The sequence below is a fragment of the Salmo salar genome, chromosome ssa07 (genome assembly GCF_905237065.1).
Source record: "Salmo salar chromosome ssa07, Ssal_v3.1, whole genome shotgun sequence".
NCBI classification, from domain to species: domain Eukaryota; kingdom Metazoa; phylum Chordata; class Actinopteri; order Salmoniformes; family Salmonidae; genus Salmo; species Salmo salar.
The window spans coordinates 26,007,821-26,033,005 of NC_059448.1; the positions used below are offsets into that span (position 1 = coordinate 26,007,821).

Here is a 25,185-nt window from a genome sequence, read left to right on the forward strand (position 1 = left end):
AGTCCATTATAGGTGTATGTTGACTTGATTTGGTTTGAATTAAATGTATACATCTATTTTTGTTTAAAAAAATACATTCACTGTGTAGAATGGTATGAAGATCTTATCCTTCTTAACATTTAAGTAAGCGATGGTTATGTTATTTAACTCACAGGCAACAATGATGGTGAGAGATGAGCTGAGATATGTCCTCTTGGGCTGTCTTGTCCTTCTCCCCTCACACTGGTACTGACCAGGCTGGTCAGGGAGAGAGATGGGGGTGGTTTTACTGGGCGGATTGGGAAGCAGTTGGTTGTCTCTGTGCCAGAGGTACGTCCAGTCTCTGTTGTCTGATATGTCACACTGCAGAGTGACCGTCTCTCCAGAATAGAGGGGACCCCGTGGAGAGGCTTTCACTGAGGCCGTGGGCAGAGCTGTGGAAACACAGTTATATATGAAGGCAAATGCAGTCAGAGCACAAATCTCTCCAACGTATGATCTTACTTCTGTAGGTAGTATTGTAACTATTCATTTTTCCATTCATACTAACACACAGACCACATCTACATGATTGACTCAAAATTGGCTCAAAATTCAGAAAGTCCAGATAGGGATTGAAGGTTCATAGCGAGCTCACCGGTGACGCTAATGTGGAGAGATGAGCTGAGATATGAATTTTGGGGCCGTCTTGTCCTTGTCCCCTGACAATGGTACTGACCAGCCTGGTCAGAGAGAGAGATGGTGGTTGTTTTACTGGTTTGACTGGAAAGCCGTTCTTTATTTATTAACCAGTGGTACGTCCAGTCTCTGTGGTTTGATATGTCACACCGCAGCTTGACTGTGTCTCCGGAATACAGTGTCTCCTGGTTAGTGACCATCTTCACTGAGGCTGTAGGCAGAGCTGTGGAAACAGTTTGTCATCAATCAGTTAAAAGTATGATCTTAGTACCATACACCATATTTCTTCAATTATTACTTGAAAGGAGAATTAATTAAAGTAAGAATCTCAACTGCAATAGTAGACAGATCTTTTTAAAACGACAAAATAGCGTCATTAAAATGGGCCCAATGTCAAGTGGTTATGGACAAGTGGTTATGGACAACTGGTTATGGACAAGGAGGCAGTGATGTGAATGAGAGATAAGATGACTTACCTGTCACTGTCAGTCTGACTGCATCACTCCACTTAGAATACATCCCATTATCAATATGTTTACCCAGACACCTGTAGTCACCCCTGTTTGAAATATTAACCTCAGTGATCTCATATTCATGCTCCCTACTGATTGATTCTACATCATCCTTGCGCCATGTATATTTCCAGTCAGTGACTTCTCCCCTCTGTATGTTACATCTGAGAGTGACAGACTCTCTAATGAATATCTGGGAGGATTTGGGGTGTGTGGTCAGAACAGCCTTTGCCTGTCCTGCAAAAAATAAAACCAGCATGAAAAAATTACTTTACACATGTTATTTTGAGACACTCAAAACACAAAATATGTCTATCCAAAAGCAGCTTTAAAAATGACAAATAAAACATTTGATGAAGCATTAAGAGATGAAGGCTTGATCAAGTGTACAAATATCTACCATCATCATCTTCAGAGTGTCCAGAGTAGATGTGTGTACTCAGCACTACAACAAAGAAAGTCACATTGCTCCAATATTTGGTTGTAATAAATAACAACATGTCATATTCATCTTACTGATTACCAAATCCATCCTGTAATTTATTTTAAAGGTGCCAGCTATGATTTCTACACACATTTTTTATCATTAAATTAATCACAGGCATTTATTCTTGAAGAGTATAACTTTTAATTACCTCAAAACTGTCTCATCCCATCATAAACCAAAAAATATGGTTATTTTATGACAATTATTGTAAACAATGTAGATGAATTAATTTCCTTAGCCCCTTCCCTCAGCCATATACCCCAACAAGTGTCAGGGTGGCCATTTTGTTGTAGTTTGAATTACGGACTGCAGCGTTAAATGGCAGCTAACTTCCTGTGTTCTGCACACAGAGAGTGTACAGAGACCAAAAACACCAAAACACCACTCATTAATCTCTTAACACAGTTTACTATAACTGTAGCGAAGGAACCCTCAACCATTTACAATAATCACTTCTTGATACTACAACACATCCAACAAATATTGCATTTTATATTCATTGTCATTGACAGCACATTTTGCAACCACTGAGTTAGCACCACTCTTTAGTTCCTGAGTGATGACCTGGTTAAATGCACACCACCACACTAACCAGGTCTGCATGGCATCGGCTATACAAGCTCAGGTTCTCACAGTGATGCAACATCAATGTAGGGTGGTCACTTTCTACACCATATTTCCTGCAATTTCCTTTGAGTGACATTTACTAATATTTTCTCAATAAGGGCTAAAACACCAAAAACAAAGCTAAAGCATGAAACTGTCTTCATATCGATTAATGTCTTATTCCCTTTTCCCTTAAATTCTTAGTAAATGAGGTAATTAGTGTTCATAAACAAACACACTAACTCAGTACTTACATAGTAGCAAACAGAGCAAGGTGTGCTCCATTCTGTCCCCACAGACAAGTGACTTTCTCTACAACTACAGTCCTTCTAACAAACCCCTCTACATCCTATATTATGACAGTCTGCTTAGATCACACCACTTCACTCTTAGATCACACCTCTTCACCATACACAGAAATGACGACAAATATTCTAGAGAATTGTAAAAATAGATAGATAGTGTAGGCCTTCCCACAAACCTTTGCTCAGATGGTTCTGTTATGGGTAATACGTTTAGCTACTGTCTACATAGATATGTTTGTTATTGTGTTGTTTATGGTTGTATTTAAATTTGTCTGTATATGTGATGTGTATCATGGCTATTGTTCATGTACTGTATTGTGTGTGTCTTGTGTTTGTGTGTGTGTGTGTGTATATTGTTTGTGTTTGTCTATCGTTTTTTTTTAAACTTTTTTCACTTGCTTTTCTTTTTGTAAATTATTTTTTGACTTATTTACTTATTTATTTTTATATACATGATTTTTTACTTATTTGGGGGTATTTTCTTAGAACTGCATTTTTGGTTAAGGGCTTGTAAGTAAAGTGTAGAGCATAGAATGTGGGACACATGTACAACATGTGTGAAGAAACAACCATGGGGAGAGAAAGGTTACAGGGGAAAGCAGTTACAGACTTCACCTTTAGTTGGTATGTTATGGTAAACATCTGGGGTTTCTTATCGCCCCCTTCAGGGACAGGCCTGTAACTACTCCACATTCTTGTGGATCACAATATCGAAACTAATCAATCAATCAATCAAATGTATTTATAAAGCCCTTTTTACATCAGCAGATGTCACAAAGTGCTATACAGAAACCCAGCCTTAACCTGTTAGGGCTAGGGGGCAGCATTTGCACGTCTGGATAAAAAAAATGTACCCGATTTAATCTGGTTACTAATCCTACCCAGTAACTAGAATATGCATATACTTATTATATATGGATAGAAAACACTCTAAAGTTTCTAAAACTGTTTGAATGGTGTCTGTGAGTATAACAGAACTCATTTGGCAGGCAAAACCCTGAGACATTTTCTGACAGGAAGTGGATACCTGATGTGTTGTATTGACTTTAAACCTATCCCATTGAAAAACACAGGGGCTGAGGAATATTTTGGCACTTCCTATTGCTTCCACTATATGTCACCAGCCTTTACAAAGTGTTTTGAGTCTTCTGGAGGGAGATCTGACCGAACAAGAGCCATGGAACGATGATGTCCCATTAGACACCTGGCGCGAGTTCATGTTGGGTACCCTCGTTCCAATACGTTATAAAAGAGTATGCATTCGTCCACCTTGAATATTATTCATGTTCTGGTTAAAAAAGGCCCTAATGATTTATGCTATACAACGTTTGACATGTTTGAACGAACGTAAATATATTTTTTCCCCTCGTTCATGACGAGAAGTCCGGCTGGCTTAGATCATGTGCTAACAAGACGGAGATTTTTGGACATAAATGATGAGCTTTTTTGAACAAAACTACATTCGTTATGGACCTGTGATACCTGGAAGTGACATCTGATGAAGAGAATCAAAGGTAATGGATTATTTACATAGTATTTTCGATTTTAGATCTCCCCAACATGACGTCTAGTCTGTATCGCAACGCGTATTTTTCTGGGCGCAGTGCTCAGATTATTGCAAAGTGTGATTTCCCAGTAAGGTTATTTTTAAATCTGGCAAGTTGATTGCGTTCAAGAGATGTAAATCTATAATTCTTTAAATGACAATATAATATTTTACCAATGTTTTCTAATTTTAATTATTTAATTTGTGACGCTGACTTGACTGCCGGTTATTGGAGGGAAACGATTTCCTCAACATCAATGCCATAGTAAAACGCTGTTTTTGGATATAAATATGAACTTGATAGAACTAAAAATGCATGCATTGTCTAACATAATGTCCTAGGAGTGTCATCTGATGGAGATTGTAAAAGGTTAGTGCATCATTTTAGCTGGTTTTATGGTTTTGGTGACCCTGTCTTTGACTTGACAAAACATTACACACAACTCTTGTAAATGTACTGTCCTAACATACTCTAAATTTATGCTTTCGCCGTAAAACCTTTTTGAAATCGTAAAACGTGGTTAGATTAAGGAGATGTTTATCTTTCAAATGGTGTAAAATAGTTGTATGTTTGAAAAATTTGAATTTTGACATTTATTTGGATTCAAATTTGCCGCTCTTGAAATGCACCTGCTGTTGATGGAGTGCACCACGGGTGGCACGCTAGCGTCCCACCTAGCCCATAGAGGTTAAACACCAAACAGCAAGCAATGCAGATGTAGATGCACGGTGGCTAGGAAAAGCTCTAGAGAGGAACCAGTCTTTGAGGGGTGGCCAGTCCTCTTCTGGCTGTGCCGGGTGGAAATTATAAGAGTACATGGCCATTAAGTCTAGATTGTTCTTCAAGATGTTCAAACGTTCATAGATGACCAGCAGGGTGAAATGACAGTGGTTGTATTGGGTGCAGCATGTCTGTACCTCAGAAGTAAATGTCAGTTGGCTTTTCATAGCTGAGCATTCAGAGGTCAAGACAGCAGGTGCGGTAGAGAGAGAGTCGAAACAGCAGATCCGGGACAAGGTCAGGATTCCATAGCCGCAAGAAGAACGGGGGTGGGGGGGATAAGGGGAATGCGCAATGCACCAAAAAAATGTGATTCACATAATTATTTAAAAATATATTTTATTTTATTTGACATTTTCAAACAGTCTAGAAGCGTCTTATATGTTGAGCTACCGAATGGCTAGGACAGGCAAGCCCCATACTATTGTGGAGCACTTCATTCTGCCTGCTGCCGCGGATATGGCTGGGACAATGCTGGGGGAAAAGGCCCAAAAAACTTTACAGACAATGTCTTCATCAAACAATACTGTTTCATGACGCATCAGTGACATGGCAAGAGATGCTTTGAAACAATTACTGCTTTGCATACAAGCCAGTGAATTCTATGCGTTACAGCTGGATGAGTCAACAAACGTGGCGGGCCTGGCACAGCTCCTTTTAATCCACTGATGCATAGGCTGAGAATCGAACCCGAGCCTCTCGCATGGCAGGCGAGAATTCTAACACTGTACCACTAACACGCTCTCTAGCAAATGTGACAGCTTGTGACAGTTAAACTTCTTGGGGATAGGGGGCGGTATTTACACGGCCGGATAAAAAACGTACCCGAATTAAACTGGTTACTACTCTTTTCCAGAAATGAGAATATGCATATAATTAGTAGATTTGGATAGAAAACACTCTAAAGTTTCTAAAACTGTTTGAATGGTGTCTGTGAGCATAACAGAACTCATATGGCAAGCAAAAACCTGAGAGAAATCCTACCAGGAAGTGGAAATCTGGATGTGTGGGCTCTATTCAAGTCATTGGCTATTGAACACACAGTGACGTGGTAATCATTGTGCACTTCCTAAGGCTTCCACTAGATGTCGACATTCTTTCTAAAGTTGTTTGAGGCGTCTACGATAAACAGAGACCTAATGAGAGGGCTGGGAAGTTGGTGACCCAGGGAAGGCCATCGCCTCATTGGCGCTCATTCACGCGAGATGTAGCTCCGTTCCAAAGCTTTTTTCAAGACACAGGAACCGTCCGGTTGAAATATTACTGAATCTTCACGTTCTCAAGGCCCTAAAGATTGATGCTTTACAATGTTTGACATGTTTGAACGAACGTAAATATATATTTTTTGACTGTTCGTCCTGAGATTTTCGGCCCGCTACCGACATTTTGAGTAGCTGAACGTAACGCGCAAACAACATGAAGTTATTTGGACATAAATTATGGATTATATCGAACAAAACAACATTTGTTGTGGACCTGGGATCCCTGGAAGTGCCTTCTGATGAAGACTACTAAAGGTTAGTGAATATTTATAATGCTATATAATATATTAGATGCTCCAAGATGGCGGCTAACTGTATTGTGTAGTGTATTTTTCTGAGCTCACTACTCAGATTATTGCAAAGTGTGCCTTCCCAGTAAAGTTATTTTCAAATCTGTCAATGCGGTTACATTCAAGAGATGTTCATCTATAATTCTTTGAATGACAGTTTAATATTTTATAAATGTTTTTGCCGAGTAATTTTGTAAATTGTAGTGCTGATTCACCGAGGGAAAATATATTATGAACGTCACGTCCCAATGTAAAATGCTGTTTTTATATATAAATATGAACTTTATCGAACAAAAATGCATGTATTGTATAACATGATGTCCTAGGAGTGTCATCTGATGAAGATTATCAAAGGTTAGTGCTGCATTTAGCTGGGGTTTGATTTTTTGTGATGCATGCCGTTGCTTGGAAAATGGATGTGTGATTATTTCTGGCTGGGTACTCTAGTAACATAATCTAATGTTTTGCTTTCGCTGTAAAGCCTTTTTGAAATCGGACAACGTGGTTACATGAAGTACAGTCTTATCTCTCGAATGGTGTAAAATAGTCATATGTTTGAGAAATTGAAGTTATAGCATTTTTAAGGGTTTTGAATCTCACGCCACGCACTGCCACTGGCTGTTGAGTAGAGTGGGACGCTGATGTCCCAGGTGTTCCAGACAGGTTAACCTGTTATGGCTAGGGGGCAGTATTTTCACGGCTGGATAAAAAACGTACCCGATTTAATCTGGTTACTACTCCTGCCCAGTAACTAGAATATGCATATAATTATTGGCTTTGGATAGAAAACACCCTAAAGTTTCTAAAACTGTTTGAATGGTGTCTGTGAGTATAACAGAACTCATATGGCAGGCAAAAACCTGAGAAGATTTCATGCAGGAAGTGGCCTGTCTGACAAGGTGTCGTTCTTCTTGTCTCCGTTTATTGAAGAGTGAGGATCTTAGCTGTCCCGTGACACTTCCTACGGCTGCCATAGGTTCTCAGAAGGCGGCAAAACGCTGAATCGTGGCTTTGCAGGCTCTGGCTGAAACAAAGTAGCGCGTTTGGGTAGTGGCTGGTTACAGTATTGTGAGACTCAGGCTCGTGCCCGCGTCGACCGAAAGCTTTGTTTTCTTTCCTCTGTTTAGCTAAATGGACATTCCCGGTCGGAATATTATCAATTTTTTACGAGAAAAATGGCATAAAAATGGATTTTAAACAGCGGATGACATGCTTCGAAGTACGGTAATGGAATATTTAGATTTTTTTTGTCACGAATTGCGCCATGCGCACGACCCTTCTTTACCATTCGGATAGTGTCGGGGACGCACGAACAAAACGCTGCTATTCGGATATAACGATGGATTATTTTGGACCAAACCAACATTTGTTAGTGAAGTAGCAGTCCTGGGAGTGCATTCTGACGAAGACAACAAACTTTTATAATAGTAAATCTGATATTGGTGAGTGCTAAACTTGCCGGGTGTCTAAATAGCTAGCCCGTGATGCCTGGGCTATGTACTTAGAATATTGCAAAATGTGCTTTCACCAAAAAGCTATTTTAAAATCGGACATATCGAGTGCATAGAGGAGTTCTGTATCTATAATTCTTAAAATAATTGTTATGCTTTTTGTGAACGTTTATCGTGAGTAATTTGGTAAATTGTTAGCAAATTCCCCGGAAGTTTGCGGGGGGTATGCTAGTTCTGAACGTCACATGCTAATGTAAAAAGCTGTTTTTTGATATAAATATGAACTTGATTGAACAAAACATGCATGTATTGTATAACATAATGTCCTAGGTGTGTCATCTGATGAAGATCATCAAAGGTTAGTGCTGCATTTAGCTGTCTTCTGGGTTTTTGTGACATTATATGCTAGCTTGAAAAATGGGTGTCTGATTATTTCTGGCTTGGTACTCTGCTGACATAATCTAATGTTTTGCTTTCGCTGTAAAGCCTTTTTGAAATCGGACAGTGTGGTTAGATAAAGGAGAGTCTTGTCTTTAAAATGCTGTGAAATAGTCATATGTTTGAGAAATTGAAGTTTTTGTATTTTTGAGGAGTTTGTAATTCGCGCCACGCCTATCATTGGATATTGGAGCAGGTGTTCTGCTAGCGGAACGTCTAGATGTAAGAGGTTAAAGCATCTATTTCCCCCTTTTTTTGACCGTCTCTATCAACTTTTCTCAACTTCCTCCCTTTCTCCCCCTCTATCCACTTTCTCAATAAGTTTACTAAATCCTGTTCTCCTTTCTGTGTCTCTGTGGGGGCTTTGGGAGTCCTCTACGTCTGAGAGGATTTTACTACTCATGTTCGTTAGTTATTATGCTTCTTCTCACAATCTGTGTCTACTTGCTATTAATCTCTATGTGTGTGCTGTCTACCGCTATTATCATTAACCTAGAATTTTAGAATAATTATTTGTCTTCTATGTGTATCTCTTACCTACTGGTAATTTCCTCTAGGATCCCAGAACAATTACTTTTATGACTTTTGATAGATCCATTAGGTCTCACATGTATATAGCTTTTGACCCTCTTATCTATCTCACACGCAATTATCCTCTTACCCCTGCGAAACTTCCCAATGTGCCTATGTGTTGCTATTTACCGTTGTTAACCTAGAATTGAAGAATAATTATTCGTATGGATCCTGACACACCGCTCATATCTCCCACATTGACTGAACAATATATTCACCTCTCACGCAACGAATTAACTTCCAATTCTATGTGTGTGTTTTTAAGTCAATTTAAAACTTCTATGTGTATCATTACCCGATGTATTTCCTTCTCACAATATAGAATTTTGTTTTTAGAATGATCATTCGTATGGACCCTGACACACTCTTTATATCTCACGCATAGACAAACCTATCTTTCCCCACGACTGAACAATATATTCACCTCACACGTGACCAATCATCCCAGCATAATCATTCTATCTCTCTCAAAACTTTTTCTATAGAATTGTTTGATCGGACATTAGGTCACATAGGTATGCAATTATCAGCTACTTTCCAGGGGTCGTAAAGCCCTAGTTAATGGCCTATTTATCTATTGCTCCCTTGTAACAATAATATCTCTTATCTCACTCCGCCATATTAGGTTTCCCTTCACCCATGGATATCAGACCTAAATGGACTCCCCCTTAAAGATCTGACTATCCCTTTATGTCTGTTGACCTTTTTTTTACGTTTTCAGGTCTCACCATAAGCGCTAGTTTAGTTTTATGCAGTGGCCACAGTTGCACAGGGTCATCACGGACCCTGTTTCGTCGTTTTGAATTTACAACTAATTCCTGTCTTCCATTTGCATAGAATACTTGGTTGCCTTTAAAACATTTTTTCTCTACCCAAACTTATATAGACAGGTCACCAGCTATAAACTTCGTCCGGTTTCAGCGTCTAACACCCAGAGTACATTAAAATCCTTTAATTGCTCCCGCCTTTCACTCTCCTATCAATCGCTTTGCCTTTCACTCTCACATCAATCGTTTCATCATTTAATGCCAACATACAGGTGTATCACTCATTTCATCATGTAATGCAGACATACAGGTGTATTACTCATTTCACTATGTAATGCAGACATACAGGTGCTATCACTCATTCATCATTTAATGTAATCATACAGGTGCTATTCCCCAAAACAATGAATAAAGCGCACTGACCTTGTTATTTGCAGCTGAGGTTTCAATGTTGGTAGAATCTCGTCACCGCCCCTGTCGCATACCAGTTTGCCACCGGCCTGTAAAGAACCCTCAGCAAGGGGCCAGGTCTTTAATCTACGGATGTTTCATCCGCCCATGCACGGTTTCGGTGTCTCCCTGGACCGACAGGAGCAGATTTTGAGATCCGGCTCGAAAAGGACCAATTGTTAAAGGAATTTTATATCTTAATGATAATAATTAGCAATCAATAAGCCTTGACTAATCCTCAGGGTTTGTAAGACACTGGGTTAAGAATAATTAGGCAAGGACTCAGCTTTCTGCAAAAGGTTCATACGGCTTTATTCAGAGAACGTTCTGAGGTCCAAATAACAAAGACATTTATTTTATAGTTCCCTCCCTGCTAACGCACATACATTTACACAAACAGTAGATATATGAAACACTCCCCGGATTTCTTACAACCGTTAATCACTATCCAGCACTGTCTGTACTCTTCCCCCCTCTACATCTCTACACAACTTCCTCTTACTGTAAAAGTAAATGGACACATCAGTACTGTGGTCTTTCTGTGGAAGAGAGACCTGTTGTATATATCAGAGAAAGAAACTTAGTGGATAAAACATAGTTGTACAAAAAGTGAAGTCAATATTGCATTTATCATACCTGGTCATGTTCACATGTTCAGTACAATCTTTAATGTCGCTAGGAGAGGTGTCAAAGGTTTGACGTCATGGCATGTTTATCATTTGGTTTATGTTGTAGCTATTTGGAGGTCAACTGCATGTAGATGTTTTTGAGTTACAGTCTGTCAACTGTTCAAAGTAATAACCCAGGAATGTAGTGATCACAGTGATAGATTGAATGTAAAAGAGAAATGAATAAGTGAGCTACAGATAATGTATGCTGCAAGAACATTGTCATTCTTCTCTCTGAAAAGGACATAAATCCCTGCACAACTTTTCATGTTGTGCAGGGATAATCAGCCCAGCAACTAGGTTTTCACAGGTTTTTGCATATGATTACAACCAATTCTCTATGTGACTCTCTCTGATCACGGTGGGAAAAGACAGCTTCACACAGTGCCTTCCTTCACAAACCCACACTGCTAAAGATGAAGAGAGCAAACCATGACCACTCAACTATGAAAAACAAGTGACCTAATGTGAAGTTCCTCAGCCTTTTAATTTCATACACTGTCCGCTGGAAAAAGTAAAACTTAACCATTTTCTTAATTAGCATTATTATGCAAGTTGAGTGGACGTAAAAATGACAAGAATTTGAACCAATGTGTTAGTCTTTAATCAACAAACTCTGCTTGAAGTCAGTTGTATTTGAAAAAGCTTGTTGAGTAAAATACAAAATTAATGTTTGCTCAAAACAACTCAAAACAACTCAAAACAACACCAATAATCATCATTATCATTATTCCAGCATGATCTCTTGCAGTTGATTTTCATAATGGTTTGTTTCAATACCTGTGTTTTTGTAAGTACTATGATTGGTTGACTAATCTTATGCTACACAAACATAGATAACATACATGTTTCTAAACTAATCCAATCTGTTAGTAGTTGGTGTCACGGCTGTCGGAAGGAGCGGACCAAAATGCAGCAAGGGTGTAGTTCCACATCTTTATTTGGAATGTGAAACTTAAATGCAATACATAAATACACTGAACTACAAACCATGACGCAGAGGTGCCACAAACACTACTCAACAAATAATCACCCACAAAAACAGGTGGGACTAACATCAGCTTAAATATGACCTCTATTAGAGACAACGACGACCAGCTGCCTCTAATTGGAGGTCATACCAAACAAGCCCAACCTAGAAATATAAAACTAGAAACTGAACGACGAAACACAAAACACCCCCTGTCACGCCCTGACCAACTCTACCATAGAAAATAACAACTTACTATGGTCAGGACGTGACAGTTGGACTTATTTCACCCATTACTGATATGTTTGTTCCAGTTTATATAATTTAGATTGATTATTGAGACTATCTTCTCTACCCCAGCAGTCATTCTGAATGCAGGTTGCGTGTGACTGAAAGTTTCAATTGTTGGATATCCTAACTTTGGCTGGATTCCAATAGAAATGACACATCCCTTTGCAAGCCGGCATAATTTGACTAAACCAGGAGTTTCAGACCAGTGTGTTAGGGTGTAACTAGGCCCTCAGGGGCTTTATGATATATGTAATGTGTTGTCATAATGAGTTTAATTTTAAAGATAACATATTCACTTAGACATTCACTTGGTGAAGGCTACAGTACTGAAAACCATTCAATACAACAATCATGTCTCTGTCGCTAACAAATACAGTCGTGAGTGGAAATTACAATTCACTCTAAATGCAAGGCACTCAAGGTATGCAAATAAGGTAGAATTATTTTTGATTCTCTGAACAGAATATTTTTTTAGAATGAACTGAATTCCATCTGGTTATTGGAACAGACATGAATGCCATTTTGGACATGCGGACAAACCAAATAAGACCATCTACAATTCACACGCAACCAAGGCTCTCCAGCATATACTCTCTGATTACAACCTCATCAATGCCTGGCGAGCACATAATCCTAATGAAAAAAAGTGTACACTTTCTATTCACAGGCATAAATCAACCTCACTAATCAATGTCTTACTAGTATCTACAAAAAGTTTCTTTAATCTAGAAAAAAGAAATTCGACATATGAGCTCGTCTGATCACCACACCTTCTCCTGCCTATTACACCTTTCAGAATCTTCTAATTGTATCTAGGCCTTCAAAGAAAGGTATAAGGCCTGATGATATACTGTATATATGAGAATCATCAACGGGAGAAGGAAATAAAGCAAATAGTGTAGAATGTGATGAAATTTAACAGTAACATCTACGCCTATCTACAGAATATACACGTGTAAGATGCAGAGGATGCAGAGGGTTACATATCTATGGAATGCCCAGCCTATGACCACATCCTGCTCAGCTCACAGTACTTTCTGGTAGGGAGAGGAGGGTGCCTTCTGGAAGTCCAAATGTAATCTTGTCATACAGAGTCTACAGCTACATGTGACAGATAATCAAGAAGAAACTGTTTCAGCATCAAGAAAGGTAGTGACTCTTCTCAAAGTAGACTACATAGTCTTCCATTCAACCACAGACATTTTACCATTATGACCATTTATATCTTACCTTGTTCAATCTTGGGACAACCAGATCATTGACAGTTTCATAGATGGATATTGGGTTTACCTGACTATTTGATCTTATCTGGAATCAAAATACAGCCCATTACAATACATACAGCTTCCACACATTCAGATACATAATAAAGACAATGCATACTTACATCTCTAATTCTTGTGTTGTCCATAATATCAGCATATATTGCATTATCATTTTGATCTGCTGTGTTTTATAAGAACAAAATATCAACCAATCAGAAACATTTTATACAGGATATCAACAAACATACCCAGGAAATAATGAGGGGTCTCACAATTTTTCTAATTTCTAGAAAATCCCCCCGAAAATCCTATCAGCTGAGGAATACTTCTAGAACCACCTGAAATGTCACTTTAAGTATAGTGGAGGCCCCTAAGCTGTACATACCTATGTTTCTTCGGCCCCTGCAGTAGCACACTGCCACAGCTACAGAGAGGATCAGCACCACAGCGCCCCAAACTGATATTCTGATGTAGATGGTATACCACACCAGTCCTGTCACATATTGTACAACACACATGATTAGACTATACAATATGATAAACACTAAATGGCTCTATATCATATACATCCATTGTAATCACATGCATTATATATTATGTTTGACAACATAAGCGTACAAGCACACTGAAAAGTGTATAGAAGGGTTATTATGATATATATGTACCTGGGGTGGTTGTGTCATTACTACACTTTACTGTCGTAGAGGCAGTTTTCCAACTGACTAGGTTGGAGGCGTTGCACTTTACACTGATGTCTCTCTCTGCTGGTAAGAGAGAGAAGTGAATCTGCTGGGCGTCCCCGTAGACTCTCTCCCAGGTGTAGGTAATGTTGGGGTAGCAGGAACCGTTGCACACCAGCCGTACCGTACAGGAGTGGTTGGCCAATCGCTTGATGTCTGTCTGGATCGCCACCGTGGATATAGGCTCTGACCAACCAGGAGAGAGATAGAGACTCATTATCAGTCTTCTAAATGAACCCTACCATAGCCATACCACCAGGAGAAAGACGACTTGAAAATGTGATGGTTATTTAACAAAGCATGGTGAGTAAGGTCAGTATGAAACCATAAAACCTGTGTTATAGTTTAAAGATCATCAGCCATGATTATGGATATAAATAAGAATGATATCAAAATAAGATACAAAAATGGTGATAACAGCCTACCGTGGACCTTCAGAGTGATGGTCTTACTGCCAATCTGACCTTTGTCCCCTTCTCCTGTAAGTAGAAAATCCCCTGAGTCTTGCAGTGTCAGTTCTCTGACTGTTAAACTGAAGTTTTTGGTGTTCATCTTTAGTCTCCCCTCAAACTGGGATTCAGGTGAATATACAACTTCTGAGTTGAATTCTGCAATATCCTTTCCCATATACTTCCACTCCAAGGATTTGAAATGTCCCCTCTCTAAGCCTGCCAGCAGCTCCACGGAGTCCCCCACTCCCCTGTTGATGATCAGAGGAACACCTACACCTGAAACACACAAATACACACGTTATTCTGACATCAGTCAATGGTTGCACACTACATTACAATGATCTTATTACTGTGCTATTATTCATGTAGTACGATGTAGCAAGTGTTATAATTACTCATTTTTACGCTCTAATATTTGCTACAGTGTGACTGTAATACTTGTTACAGTTTACCTATGTGAATAATTACACAATAATAAACTGCAACGCAAAGTCCTACCTAATCAATTATAGATTATAATGGATTGGATTTATATAGCACATTTCCAGGTTTCATTTATGCTGTACGTGGCACTTTGCATATTTTCATTTTATATCTTTACGTATCTTAGTGTGTGGGTCCTTTTTTTACTTCATTAAAGTCCACTCCTCCCCCACATTCAGTAGAACAGGATGAGATGACAGGAAAAGAGAAGTGGGGGTGGATCTGATAACCCCTCCTCAGCTCACAAGTACAAATACCACTGTGTTTACTGTGTAATTATTCACCAGAAATGCATCATATATTGCATGGGCAACATTATAATTACATACCAGTCTAAAGTAATATTTTATTAACCCTTACACAAAAAAATTTAATTCATGAATACAGTTACAGGAAAATACAGTTACAGTTCATTGAAGAATTGAAGACATAACTGCAGATATCCTAGTCTGGCAATGATGTAATAGAAGCAATAATTTGATTCAGTCCCATATCGCCTTAAATTTAATGAATGACATGCATCTAGCACAGGGTCGTAAGATCTGTTGCGTTCTGGAAGCACTTGTCACGTCCTGACCATAGTAGGAGGTTATTTTCTATGGTAGAGTAGGTCAGGGTGTGACAGGGGGTGTTTTGTGTTTTTGTTCTATGTTTTCTATTTCTATGTTGAGTTCTAGTATTATATTTCTATGTTGTTGTTTTTTGGTTTGATCTCCAATTATAGGCAGCTGGTCCTCGTTGTCTATAATTGGAGATCATACTTAAGTAGGGGTTTTTTCCACTTGTGTTTTGTGGGTTGTTGTCTTCTGTGTAGTTTATGTTCCTTACAGAACTGTGTGCGCTCCGTTTCCCTCTTTTGTTATTTTTTCTTTAGTGTTCTAAGTTTAAATAAATATTGATTATGAGCACTCAACACGCTGCGCTTTGGTCCTCTCCTTCCGACAGTCGTTACAGCACTGCAACAGCTGCTGACCCAACCACACCATTGGAACTCATTCAAAACTGCAGAATACATACATGATGATATGTTCCTGAATATAGGTATTATGTAGGTGTTATCAAACAGTAATAAAGCAAACGTTTCAAGATATCCAACCAATCACTGATGAGTAGGCATTCTACAGGCAACACACACCATGCAAAGACCAACAACGATGTTAGAGAAAGCTGACGGTTTTCCTTACTTTATCATGCAAGCAAGCACATGCAATCGATCCTGTTTGGGGATGATTCTACCTTCTTGGTTTCACATTAGAATAAGGAGACCGTTGAAAAGACCCTAAGCAGCCAACTGACTAAAGTCAGTAGGTGGTTATTCGTTTAGGCAAGACAGAATGTATCCTGTTTGGTTCCAAACACAAAGTGAAAAACTCTCCAACTTCTCAGACAAGTTTAATGGTGTGGCGATGAAGGAAACATTCACTGTTACATACATTGGGATGTGAACTGGACCAACACATGACATGTGAACTTGTGCCTCTGAAGGCCATTGGGAATGTTCACTCCAGGACAAAGTTCCTGGGAAGGGTAGCCAAGTTCCTGGATAGAGAGACTATGAGGACCCTGGCAACATCTCTGATACAGTGCCACTATGACTATGCTTGTATCTCATGGTTCAGTGGCATAACAAAAAATCTGAAGGACAAACTTCAAAGGGCCCAAAACAAACTAATGAGAATTATACACAAGCTCAGCCATAGAGACGCATGTTGGTCCTAATCATTACAGGGAACTGAACTGGCTTCCAGTTGATCTGGTGGTGGTGAAGATTAAACTGTTGATATAGCTATTTCCTTAACACTGGTGCAGAGGAATGGAATGGTGTACCAAACCATATAAAATCTATCAATACGCAAGGGAGATTTAACCCCTGTGCGGCCTCCGTCCCATCCAGCGAAAAATCCTATCGCCATTAGCATAACAACATTTAATTTAAAAAAAAAAAAAAAATCCAAATTATATCGTTTTATAGATACACCTCTCCTGAATCGAACCACGTTGTCCGATTTCAAAAAGGCTTTACAGCAAAAGCAAAACATTAGATTATGTTAGAGGAGTATATCGTAAAAGTAGCCACATAGCCATTTTCCGACCAACCACATTGTCATGACGTTGGCCTCTTTTGGTACAATTTTGTGATACTCAGAAGAGACAATATAGCCATATTACCATAAAACTGTTTATATAATAGACTCAGTTTAAGACTTGCCTCATATGGGTGTATGGAATGTATTAATAAGGATAAAGCTTTTGTAAGACATTGAGATGCTATGTACTGATGTAATGTGATAGAATTGTATTTCTGTAACCAAATCTAACTCAGTCATAGGCACGCCCCAGGGACATATACAGGACCAGGCGTCATTTGACCAGCCTGTTCGATGGGCACTATAAAACACTCCCTGATTTACATTTCTCCAGACCAGGCCTACACTCAGTGGGCACATAGGTTCTACCTTCCAATTCCTCTACTGAAAGTGAACCATACCACGTGGTTAACTTTTAGACTATTGATACCGACAGAATAAGAACAAGTCTTTGATATTAATTATTAGTCTGCAGCTAAGTAAATTATATCATCGAACGCGAAGACCAACGAAACCACCATTCTATGACGACATTAATGAATGTCGCTCTGAAAGATCCATTCTAACCGAGAGAGAGAGAGAGCGAACGCGGACAAAACTCCCCAACAGAACTACTCTCCAACAAGAATCAGAACGACACACTGAGCGTAAATATATATATTGATTGCAATTGTTCCCGAATGAGTGAGCCTTCAATTGTCAATTGTTAATGAACTCTGTGTAAACTTCTCAGCTGATCATTTATGACCCATTGTTCAACAGGCCGACCAGCCTGTTTAGCCCACAAGGGCACATTCCGATACCAATCCTTTGTTGACGATAATTACTGTTTGTATGTTTTTCTGTTAATTACTTAGTGTAGTAAATAAATGATTTTAAGACAATTGATGTATGGATGATTTTAGTAAAGACTGGGTTCGTGCAGATACAACAATTTACGACGTTTTGGAATGAGACTGGACTAGAGGTAAATACACCATTTAAACTTAGAAGATAATCGACCTATACTATAATAGAATATAATATTATAGTACAGGAAAGTTATATTAGGAAAATTATAGCTTTGTAATCTGAATATTCTCCTTGGTGCCCCGACCTCCTAGTTAATTACAATTAAACGATTAATCAGTTTAATCGCGTGATAATAATTACAGGGAGCTAATTGATAAACATATCTTCAGTTTAATGGTACCCCCAAAGACACAACATATTGGTGCCCCCGTGTGAGGACTCAAACTAAAACGCATGTTGGTTCAATTTGATAATACATATTGGAGCCCCCGTGCGAGGAATCTAAGATAGAATTGGACTTTGCTGTGAAATTCTATATATCAATTGTGCAAACAGAATTGTACAAACAGCCTGCTATGTAAACAAAGTGATTGTGCATTTTCCATTGAGAGAAGCTATTTAGAGTAACTCCGGTCTTATGTCGATAGCAGGGAGGATTAAATTCCAGATTTAGTCCGTTAGGCCAAACGGTACTATTTCTGTCGGTAAATATTAACTTCTAGAGTAAGGTTACAAATTAGAAGTTAACTGTCCGGTCACCGAGCCAAATAATTTGCCTACCACACTAAGACTGTGGGCAGACTGTATGCGTATTTGTAGTTAAGTACCGTGTCGCTCCGGTCAACATAAACGCTAGCAGAATATGCTGAATGGGGTTAAGGTGAGACATCACTAGAAAACCCACCCTTTCCATAGTGAAAGGATCCTATTTTGGTGCTTGGAAGGATACTCCTGAACCAAGAAGCAATAGCTTAGCATTACGGGCAAGCTAACAGAGAGGGAACATTTCCTCTCCCTGTTCCACGTTTTAACAGATTACAGTTTGAATAGGACAGCAGCCGATTAAATTGTGCCAGCTGGGAAAAAGTTGTGCGTGGCAGTGCAGAGGAACATCGGCGGATGAATTCAGATGGAGCCCTTGGAAAGATGATACCCAAAATTATTGTTTTCGGATATAAAGACGACACTGTATCAACAAAAAACGGATTGCAACTTGCAAAACATGCGGGAAGAAAATTACAGACCGAGGCGCAACAATTTCCAACTTTGTTTGACATTTGAATCTGCACAAAGATCGGTAACTCGTGGCTAATATAGCCGACAGCTATATAATTTATAACTTTGCTAGTGTTGCATGTAGGCTAACGTAACGTTAAATCAATGAGCCTCCACACAGTCAGTCACTGCGAGAACGTGATCATTGCACCCAAGATTGAGCTACAACTGACAGAGTGTGTGTGTGTGTGTGTGTGTGTGTGTGTGTGTGTGTGTGTGTGTGTGTGTGTGTGTGTGTGTGTGTGTGTGTGTGTGTGTGTGTGTGTGTGTGTGTGTGTGTGTGTAAGTTTGGGCGATTGTGTACAAGCCTATATTGCCCGATTGCGCCCCTTAGCAATCCTCGATAGTCAATCACTATTGGGGGGCGGGGGGGTGTCTTTCTCATGGCTACACATATATTTCCATGGAAATATAACATTTATTTGGAAAGTAATAAATATAGAGATATTTTTAAAAGCATTCATGATTTGCATGAAGGTAATATACTAGCTATTTCTCTTGTCAAAAAATATTAAATGGTATTACATTTGGTGAAGCGCACATTAGGACTTCTTTAGGACTCGAAACTCAAAGTTTAGGACTTGACTTGATACTTGTCGGTCCTGACTTGAGACTTGACTCGGACTTGCCTGTCTTGACTTCGGACTTGACTTGTGACTTGAGTGCTAAGACTTGAGACTTACTTGTGACTTGTAAAACAATTACTTGGTCCCACCTCTGGCTATTAGTCTTACCTGGGGATGTGCCTGGCTTCACTTCAGAATAGACTGAATCTGCCTCAGGTGGGGTTGCTGTTTCTGTAAGGGGTGAGGATAAAATATCAGAGTAACATAACCAGTTATATACAGAATTATCACGTTTCAGGTAAGACCCAGATGCAGACAATGTCGAGGTAACAGCAGTTTATTAATATAACAGGGGCAGGCAAAAGACAGGTCAAGGGCAGGCAGGGGTCAGGAATCCAGATAGGTGGGGCAAAGGTACAGGACGGCAGGCAGGCTTCACCGAGACGTGGCTGAACAAAGAAACTGACAATATAGAGCTGGCGTGATTTTCCATGCACCGGCAGAACAGAGACGGTACCTCTGGTAAGACAAGGGGTAGGGGTGTGTGATGTCTAATATTAAAGAAGTCTCGAGGTATTGCTCGTCTGAGGAAGAGTACCTTATGATAAGCTGTCGACCACACTATCTACCAAGAGAGTTCTCATCTGTATTATTTGTAGCCGTCTATTCACAATGCGAAGCTGGCACTAAGACTGCTCTTAACCAACTCAAGGCCATAAGCAAGAAGAAAATGCTCACCAAGAAGCGGCACTCCTAGTGGCCGGGGACTTTAATGCAGGCAAACTTGAATCAGTTGTACCAAATTTTTACCAGCATGTCACATGTGCAACCAGGGAAAAGAAATCTTAGACAACCTTTACTCCACACAAAGAGATAGACACAAAGCTCTCCCCCGCCCTTCATTTGGCAAATCTGACCACAATTATTACCTCCTGGTTCCTGCTTACAAGCAAAAACTAAAGCAGGAAGTACCAGTGACTCGCTCAATACGGAAGTGGACAGAACACGCGGATGCTACACTACAGGACTGTTCTGCTAGCACAGACTGGAATATGTTCCAGGATTCATCCAATGGCATTGAGGAATACACCACCTCAGTCATCGGCTTCATCAATAAGTGCATCGATGACGTCGTCCCCACAGTGACTGTACGTACATATCCCAACAAAAAGCCATGGATTACAGGCAACATCTACATCGAGCTAAAGGCTAGAGCTGACGCTTTCAAGGAGCGGGAGATGAATCCGGACGCTTATAAGAAATCCCGCTACGCCCTCAGACCAACCATCAAACAAGCAAAGAGTCAATACAGGATTAAGATTGAATCCTACTACACCGGCTCTGATGCTCGTTGGATGTGGCAGGGCTTGAAAACTATTACGGACTACAAAGGGAAACCCAGATGCGAGCTGCCCATTGATGCGAGCCTTCGAGGCAAGCAACACTGAACAATGCACAAGAGCACCAGCTGTTCTGGATGACTGTGTGATAACGCTCTCGGTAGCCGATGTGAACAAAATCTTTAAGCAGGTCAACATTCACAAAGCCGCTGGGCCAGATGGATTTCCAGGACGTGTACTCAAAGCATGCACTGACCAACTGTAAAGTGTCTTCACTGACATTTTCAACCTCTCCCTGACCGAGTCTGAGTCTGTAATACCTACATGTTTCAAGCAGACAATCATAGTCCCTGTGCCCAAGGAAGCGAAGGTAACCTGCCTAAATGATTACCACCCCGTAGCACTCTCCTTGGTAGCCATGAAGTGCCTTGTCCTCCCGGACACCCTAGACCCACTCCAATTCGCATACAACCCCAACAGATCCACAGATGACGCAATCTCAATCGCACTAAACACCACCTTTTCTCACCTGGACAAAAGGAACACCTATGTGAGAATGCCGTTTATCGACTACAGCTCAGCGTTCAACACCATAGTGCCCACGAAGCTCATTACTAAGCTAAGGACTCTGGGACTAAACACCTCCATCTGAAAACTGGATCCTGGACTTCCTGACAGGCCGCCCCCAGGTGGTATAACTAGGCACCAACACATCTGCCACGCTGATCCTTAACACTGGGGCCCCTCAGGGGTGTGTACTTAGTCCCCTCCTGTATTCCCTGTTCACACACGACTGCATGGACAAACACGACTCCAACACCATCATTAAGTTTGCTGATGACACAACAGTGCTAGGCCTGATCACTGACAACAATGACATGGCCTATAGGGAGGAGGTCAGAGAACTGGTGTTGTGGTGCCAGGACAATTACTATTACAAAAATTGTATTACCTTTGCTGTTCTTTGTCAGAATGCACTCTGAGGACTTCTACTTCAACAACGAATGTTGTTTGGTCCCAAATAATCCATAGTTATATTCAAATAACTCCGTTTTGTTCGTGAGTTCAGGTCACTAACCAAACGGTAACGTGCGGACGCATTTCTTACAAAAAATTTCAAAATGTTCCTTTACCGTACTTAGAAGAATGTCAAACGCTGTTTAAAATACATTTTTATGTGATTTTCCTCGTAAAATAGTGATAATATTCCAACCGGACGATGTTGTGTTCATTCAAACAGGTGAAGAAAAAAAATGGCCATCTCACATGAAAGCGCTTTTCTGTCTCTTAGCCATTAGGCTGACCACCCAGAAACTCTGCTGCTAATCTTTGCCTGGAGATAGCTGATGCGCCATTCCACTTTCTAGCGCCTTCTGAGAGCCAATGGAAGGCTTATAAAGTGTCACGTAACTGCAGAGATGCTGTATTTTTGTTAGAGATGCAACAGAAGGCCAATAAATTGTCAGACAGGGCTCTTCCTGTATGGAATCTTCTCAGGTTTTTGCCTGCCATATGGGTTCTGTTATACTCACAGACACCATTCAAACAGTTTTAGAAACTTTAGAGGGTTTTCTATCCAAAGCTACTAATTATATGCACATTGTAGTTTCTGGGCAGGAGTAGTAACCAGATTAAATTGGGTAGGTTTTTGTCCGGCCGTGAAAATAGTGCCCCCTATAGTGAAGAGGTTAAAACTTCTCTAGGGCCAGTGGTTTCGTCCCACCTACGTAACAGCCAGTGGAATCCCGTGGCGCGTTATTCAAATACCTTAGAAATGCTATTACTTCAATTTCTCAAACATATGACTATTTTACACAATTTTAAAGACAAGACTCTCGTTAATCTAACCACACTGTCCGATTTCAAAAAGGCTTTACAACGAAAGCAAAACATTAGATTATGTCAGCAGAGTACCCAGCCAGAAATAATCAGACACCCATTTTTCAAGCTAGCATATAATGTCACATAAACCCAAATCACAGCTAAATGCAGCACTAACCTTTGATGATCTTCATCAGATGACAATCTTAGGACATTATGTTATACAATACATGCATGTTTTGTTCAATCAAGTTCATATTTATATCAAAAAACAGCTTTTTACATTAGCATGTGACGTTCAGAACTAGCACTGTCACTTTGTACAAGTTTTGACTGCTTGTTATCAATTCTTTTAGTTTTTTGGTGTGAGCGAATGTTTGCTGTTTGCTGTAAAAATTGATTTTAAACAGCGTTTGACATGCTTCGAAGTACGGTAATGGAATATTTTGATTTTTTTTGTCACGAAACGCGCCGGGCGCGTCACCCTTCTTTACCCTTCGGATAGTGTCTTGAACGCACAACAAAATGCCGCTATTTGGATATAACTATGGATTATTTGGAACCAAACCAACATTTGTTATTGAAGTAGAAGTCCTGGGAGTGCATTCTGACGAAGAACAGCAAAGGTAATCCAATTTTTCTTATAGTAAATCTGAGTTTGGTGAGTACCAACTTGCCGGGTGTCAAAATAGCTAGCCATGATGGCCAGGCTATCTACTCAGAATATTGCAAAATGTGCTTTCACCGAAAAGCTATTTTAAAATCGGACACCGCGATTGCATAAAGGAGTTCTGTATCTATAATTCTTAAAATAATTGTTGTGTTTTTTGTGAACGTTTATCGTGAGTAATTTAGTAAATTCACCGGAAGTGTTCGGTGGGAATGCTAGTTCTGAACGTCACATGCTAATGTAAAAAGCTGGTTTTTGATATAAATATGAACTTGATTGAACAAAACATGCATGTATTGTATAACATAATGTCCTAGGAGTGTCATCTGATGAAGATCAAAAGTTAGTGCTGCATTTAGCTGTGGTTTTGTTTTTTGTGACATTATATGCTAGCTTGAAAAATGGGTGTCTGATTATTTCTGGCTGGGTACTCTGCTGACATAATCTAATGTTATGCTTTCGCTGTAAAGCCTTTTTGAAATCGGACAGTGTGGTTAGATAAAGGAGAGTCTTGTCTTTTAAATGGTGTAAAATAGTCATATGTTTGAAAAATGGAAGTTTTCAGATTTTCGAGGAGTTTGTATTTCGCGCCACGCCTATCATTGGATATTGGAGCAGGTGTTCCGCTAGCGGAACGTCTAGATGTAAGAGGTTAATCCAACAGGGGCAGGCAAAAGACAGGTCATGGGCAGGCAGGGGTCAGTAATCCAAATAGGTGAGGCAAAGCTACAGGACGGCAGGCAGGCTCAGGGTCAGGGTAGGCAGAGGTCAGTAATCCAGAAAGGTGGGGCAAAGGTACAGGATGGCAGGCAGTCTCAGGGTCAGGGCAGAGAAAATGGTCAACACCGGGAAAACAAGAACAATCGAGAGACAGGAACAGAGGGAAAACCGCTGGTAGGCTTGTAGAAACAAAACGAACTGGCAACAGACAAACAGAGAACACAGGAATAAATACACAAGGGATAATGGGAAAGATGGGTGACACCTAGAGGGGGGTGGAGACAATCACAAAGACCGGTGAAACAGATCAGGGTGTGACACAGAATATTATACTGCTAGTCAATATGGGGTCCGAGGTGTGGGGTTAGGATAGGGGGAATATGAAATGAGGGCTGTCCAGTCGTACCTTTCTTCTTCTTGGCTTTGGCCTTCTGTTTAAGGTCAACCTCAGCAAAGGTCACATCAACATCAAGTCCAGTTGCTCCTGAAAATGGAAATTTCCAGTCAACAAATGAAGGAATTAGCTTATTGCATGTTCTGCATCTTCTTTAAAACTCAAAAATCGCACATTTAGATTTCACTGATTGCCAACCTGTAGAATGGGTCTTACCTGTGGTCTTCCCTGTCTTGACCTCAGAATAGACTGGCTTTTCTTTTGGATCAGCTGGCATTTCTGAGGAGGAGGAGAGAATTTGAAAGTTTTTATCATCTTTTATGAGTAAAAAACACTGCTACATTTTATATTCATTTATGGGACAGTTGAGAATTACTTTTTTTTTTTCTTGTCCAACTTTTTGAGTTGAATATGTGCATACGTCACCTCACTTGATCCAGCAGGAGCAGCACCAGCATCTGAAATATACAGGTAATACACTAATATCTCTACTTACTGTTAGTATGCTAGTTATATTAAACATATG

The 25,185-nt window shown here is 39.9% G+C and overlaps 1 protein-coding gene across 1 annotated transcript; it reads right to left on the reverse strand.

The window, feature by feature from the left end:
- Positions 1-13,348: 13,348 nt before the first annotated feature.
- LOC106608910 (SLAM family member 8-like) lies at positions 13,349-24,936 on the reverse strand. Its single transcript, XM_045722585.1, has 7 exons — positions 24,876-24,936; positions 24,672-24,749; positions 19,883-19,945; positions 14,485-14,787; positions 13,985-14,245; positions 13,705-13,824; positions 13,349-13,362 (listed from the first exon to the last, which is right to left on the reverse strand). Exons 1-7 carry the CDS (start codon positions 24,934-24,936, stop codon positions 13,349-13,351), a joined length of 900 nt encoding a protein of 299 aa, XP_045578541.1.
- Between the last annotated feature and the right edge of the window lie 249 nt (positions 24,937-25,185).

What these genes read in the sequence shown, in the direction of transcription:
- LOC106608910 (XM_045722585.1), bottom strand. Translation starts at nt 24,936, where the DNA reads ATGCCAGCTGATCCAAAAGAAAAGCCAGTCTATTCTGAGGTCAAGACA. An exon ending in CAAGACAGGGAAGACCACAG is followed by an intron (nt 24,750 to 24,875) that starts GTAAGACCCATT and finishes TTCCATTTTCAG; the next exon opens with GAGCAACTGGACTTGATGTT. An exon ending in CAAAGCCAAGAAGAAGAAAG is followed by an intron (nt 19,946 to 24,671) that starts GTACGACTGGAC and finishes CACCCCTTACAG; the next exon opens with AAACAGCAACCCCACCTGAG.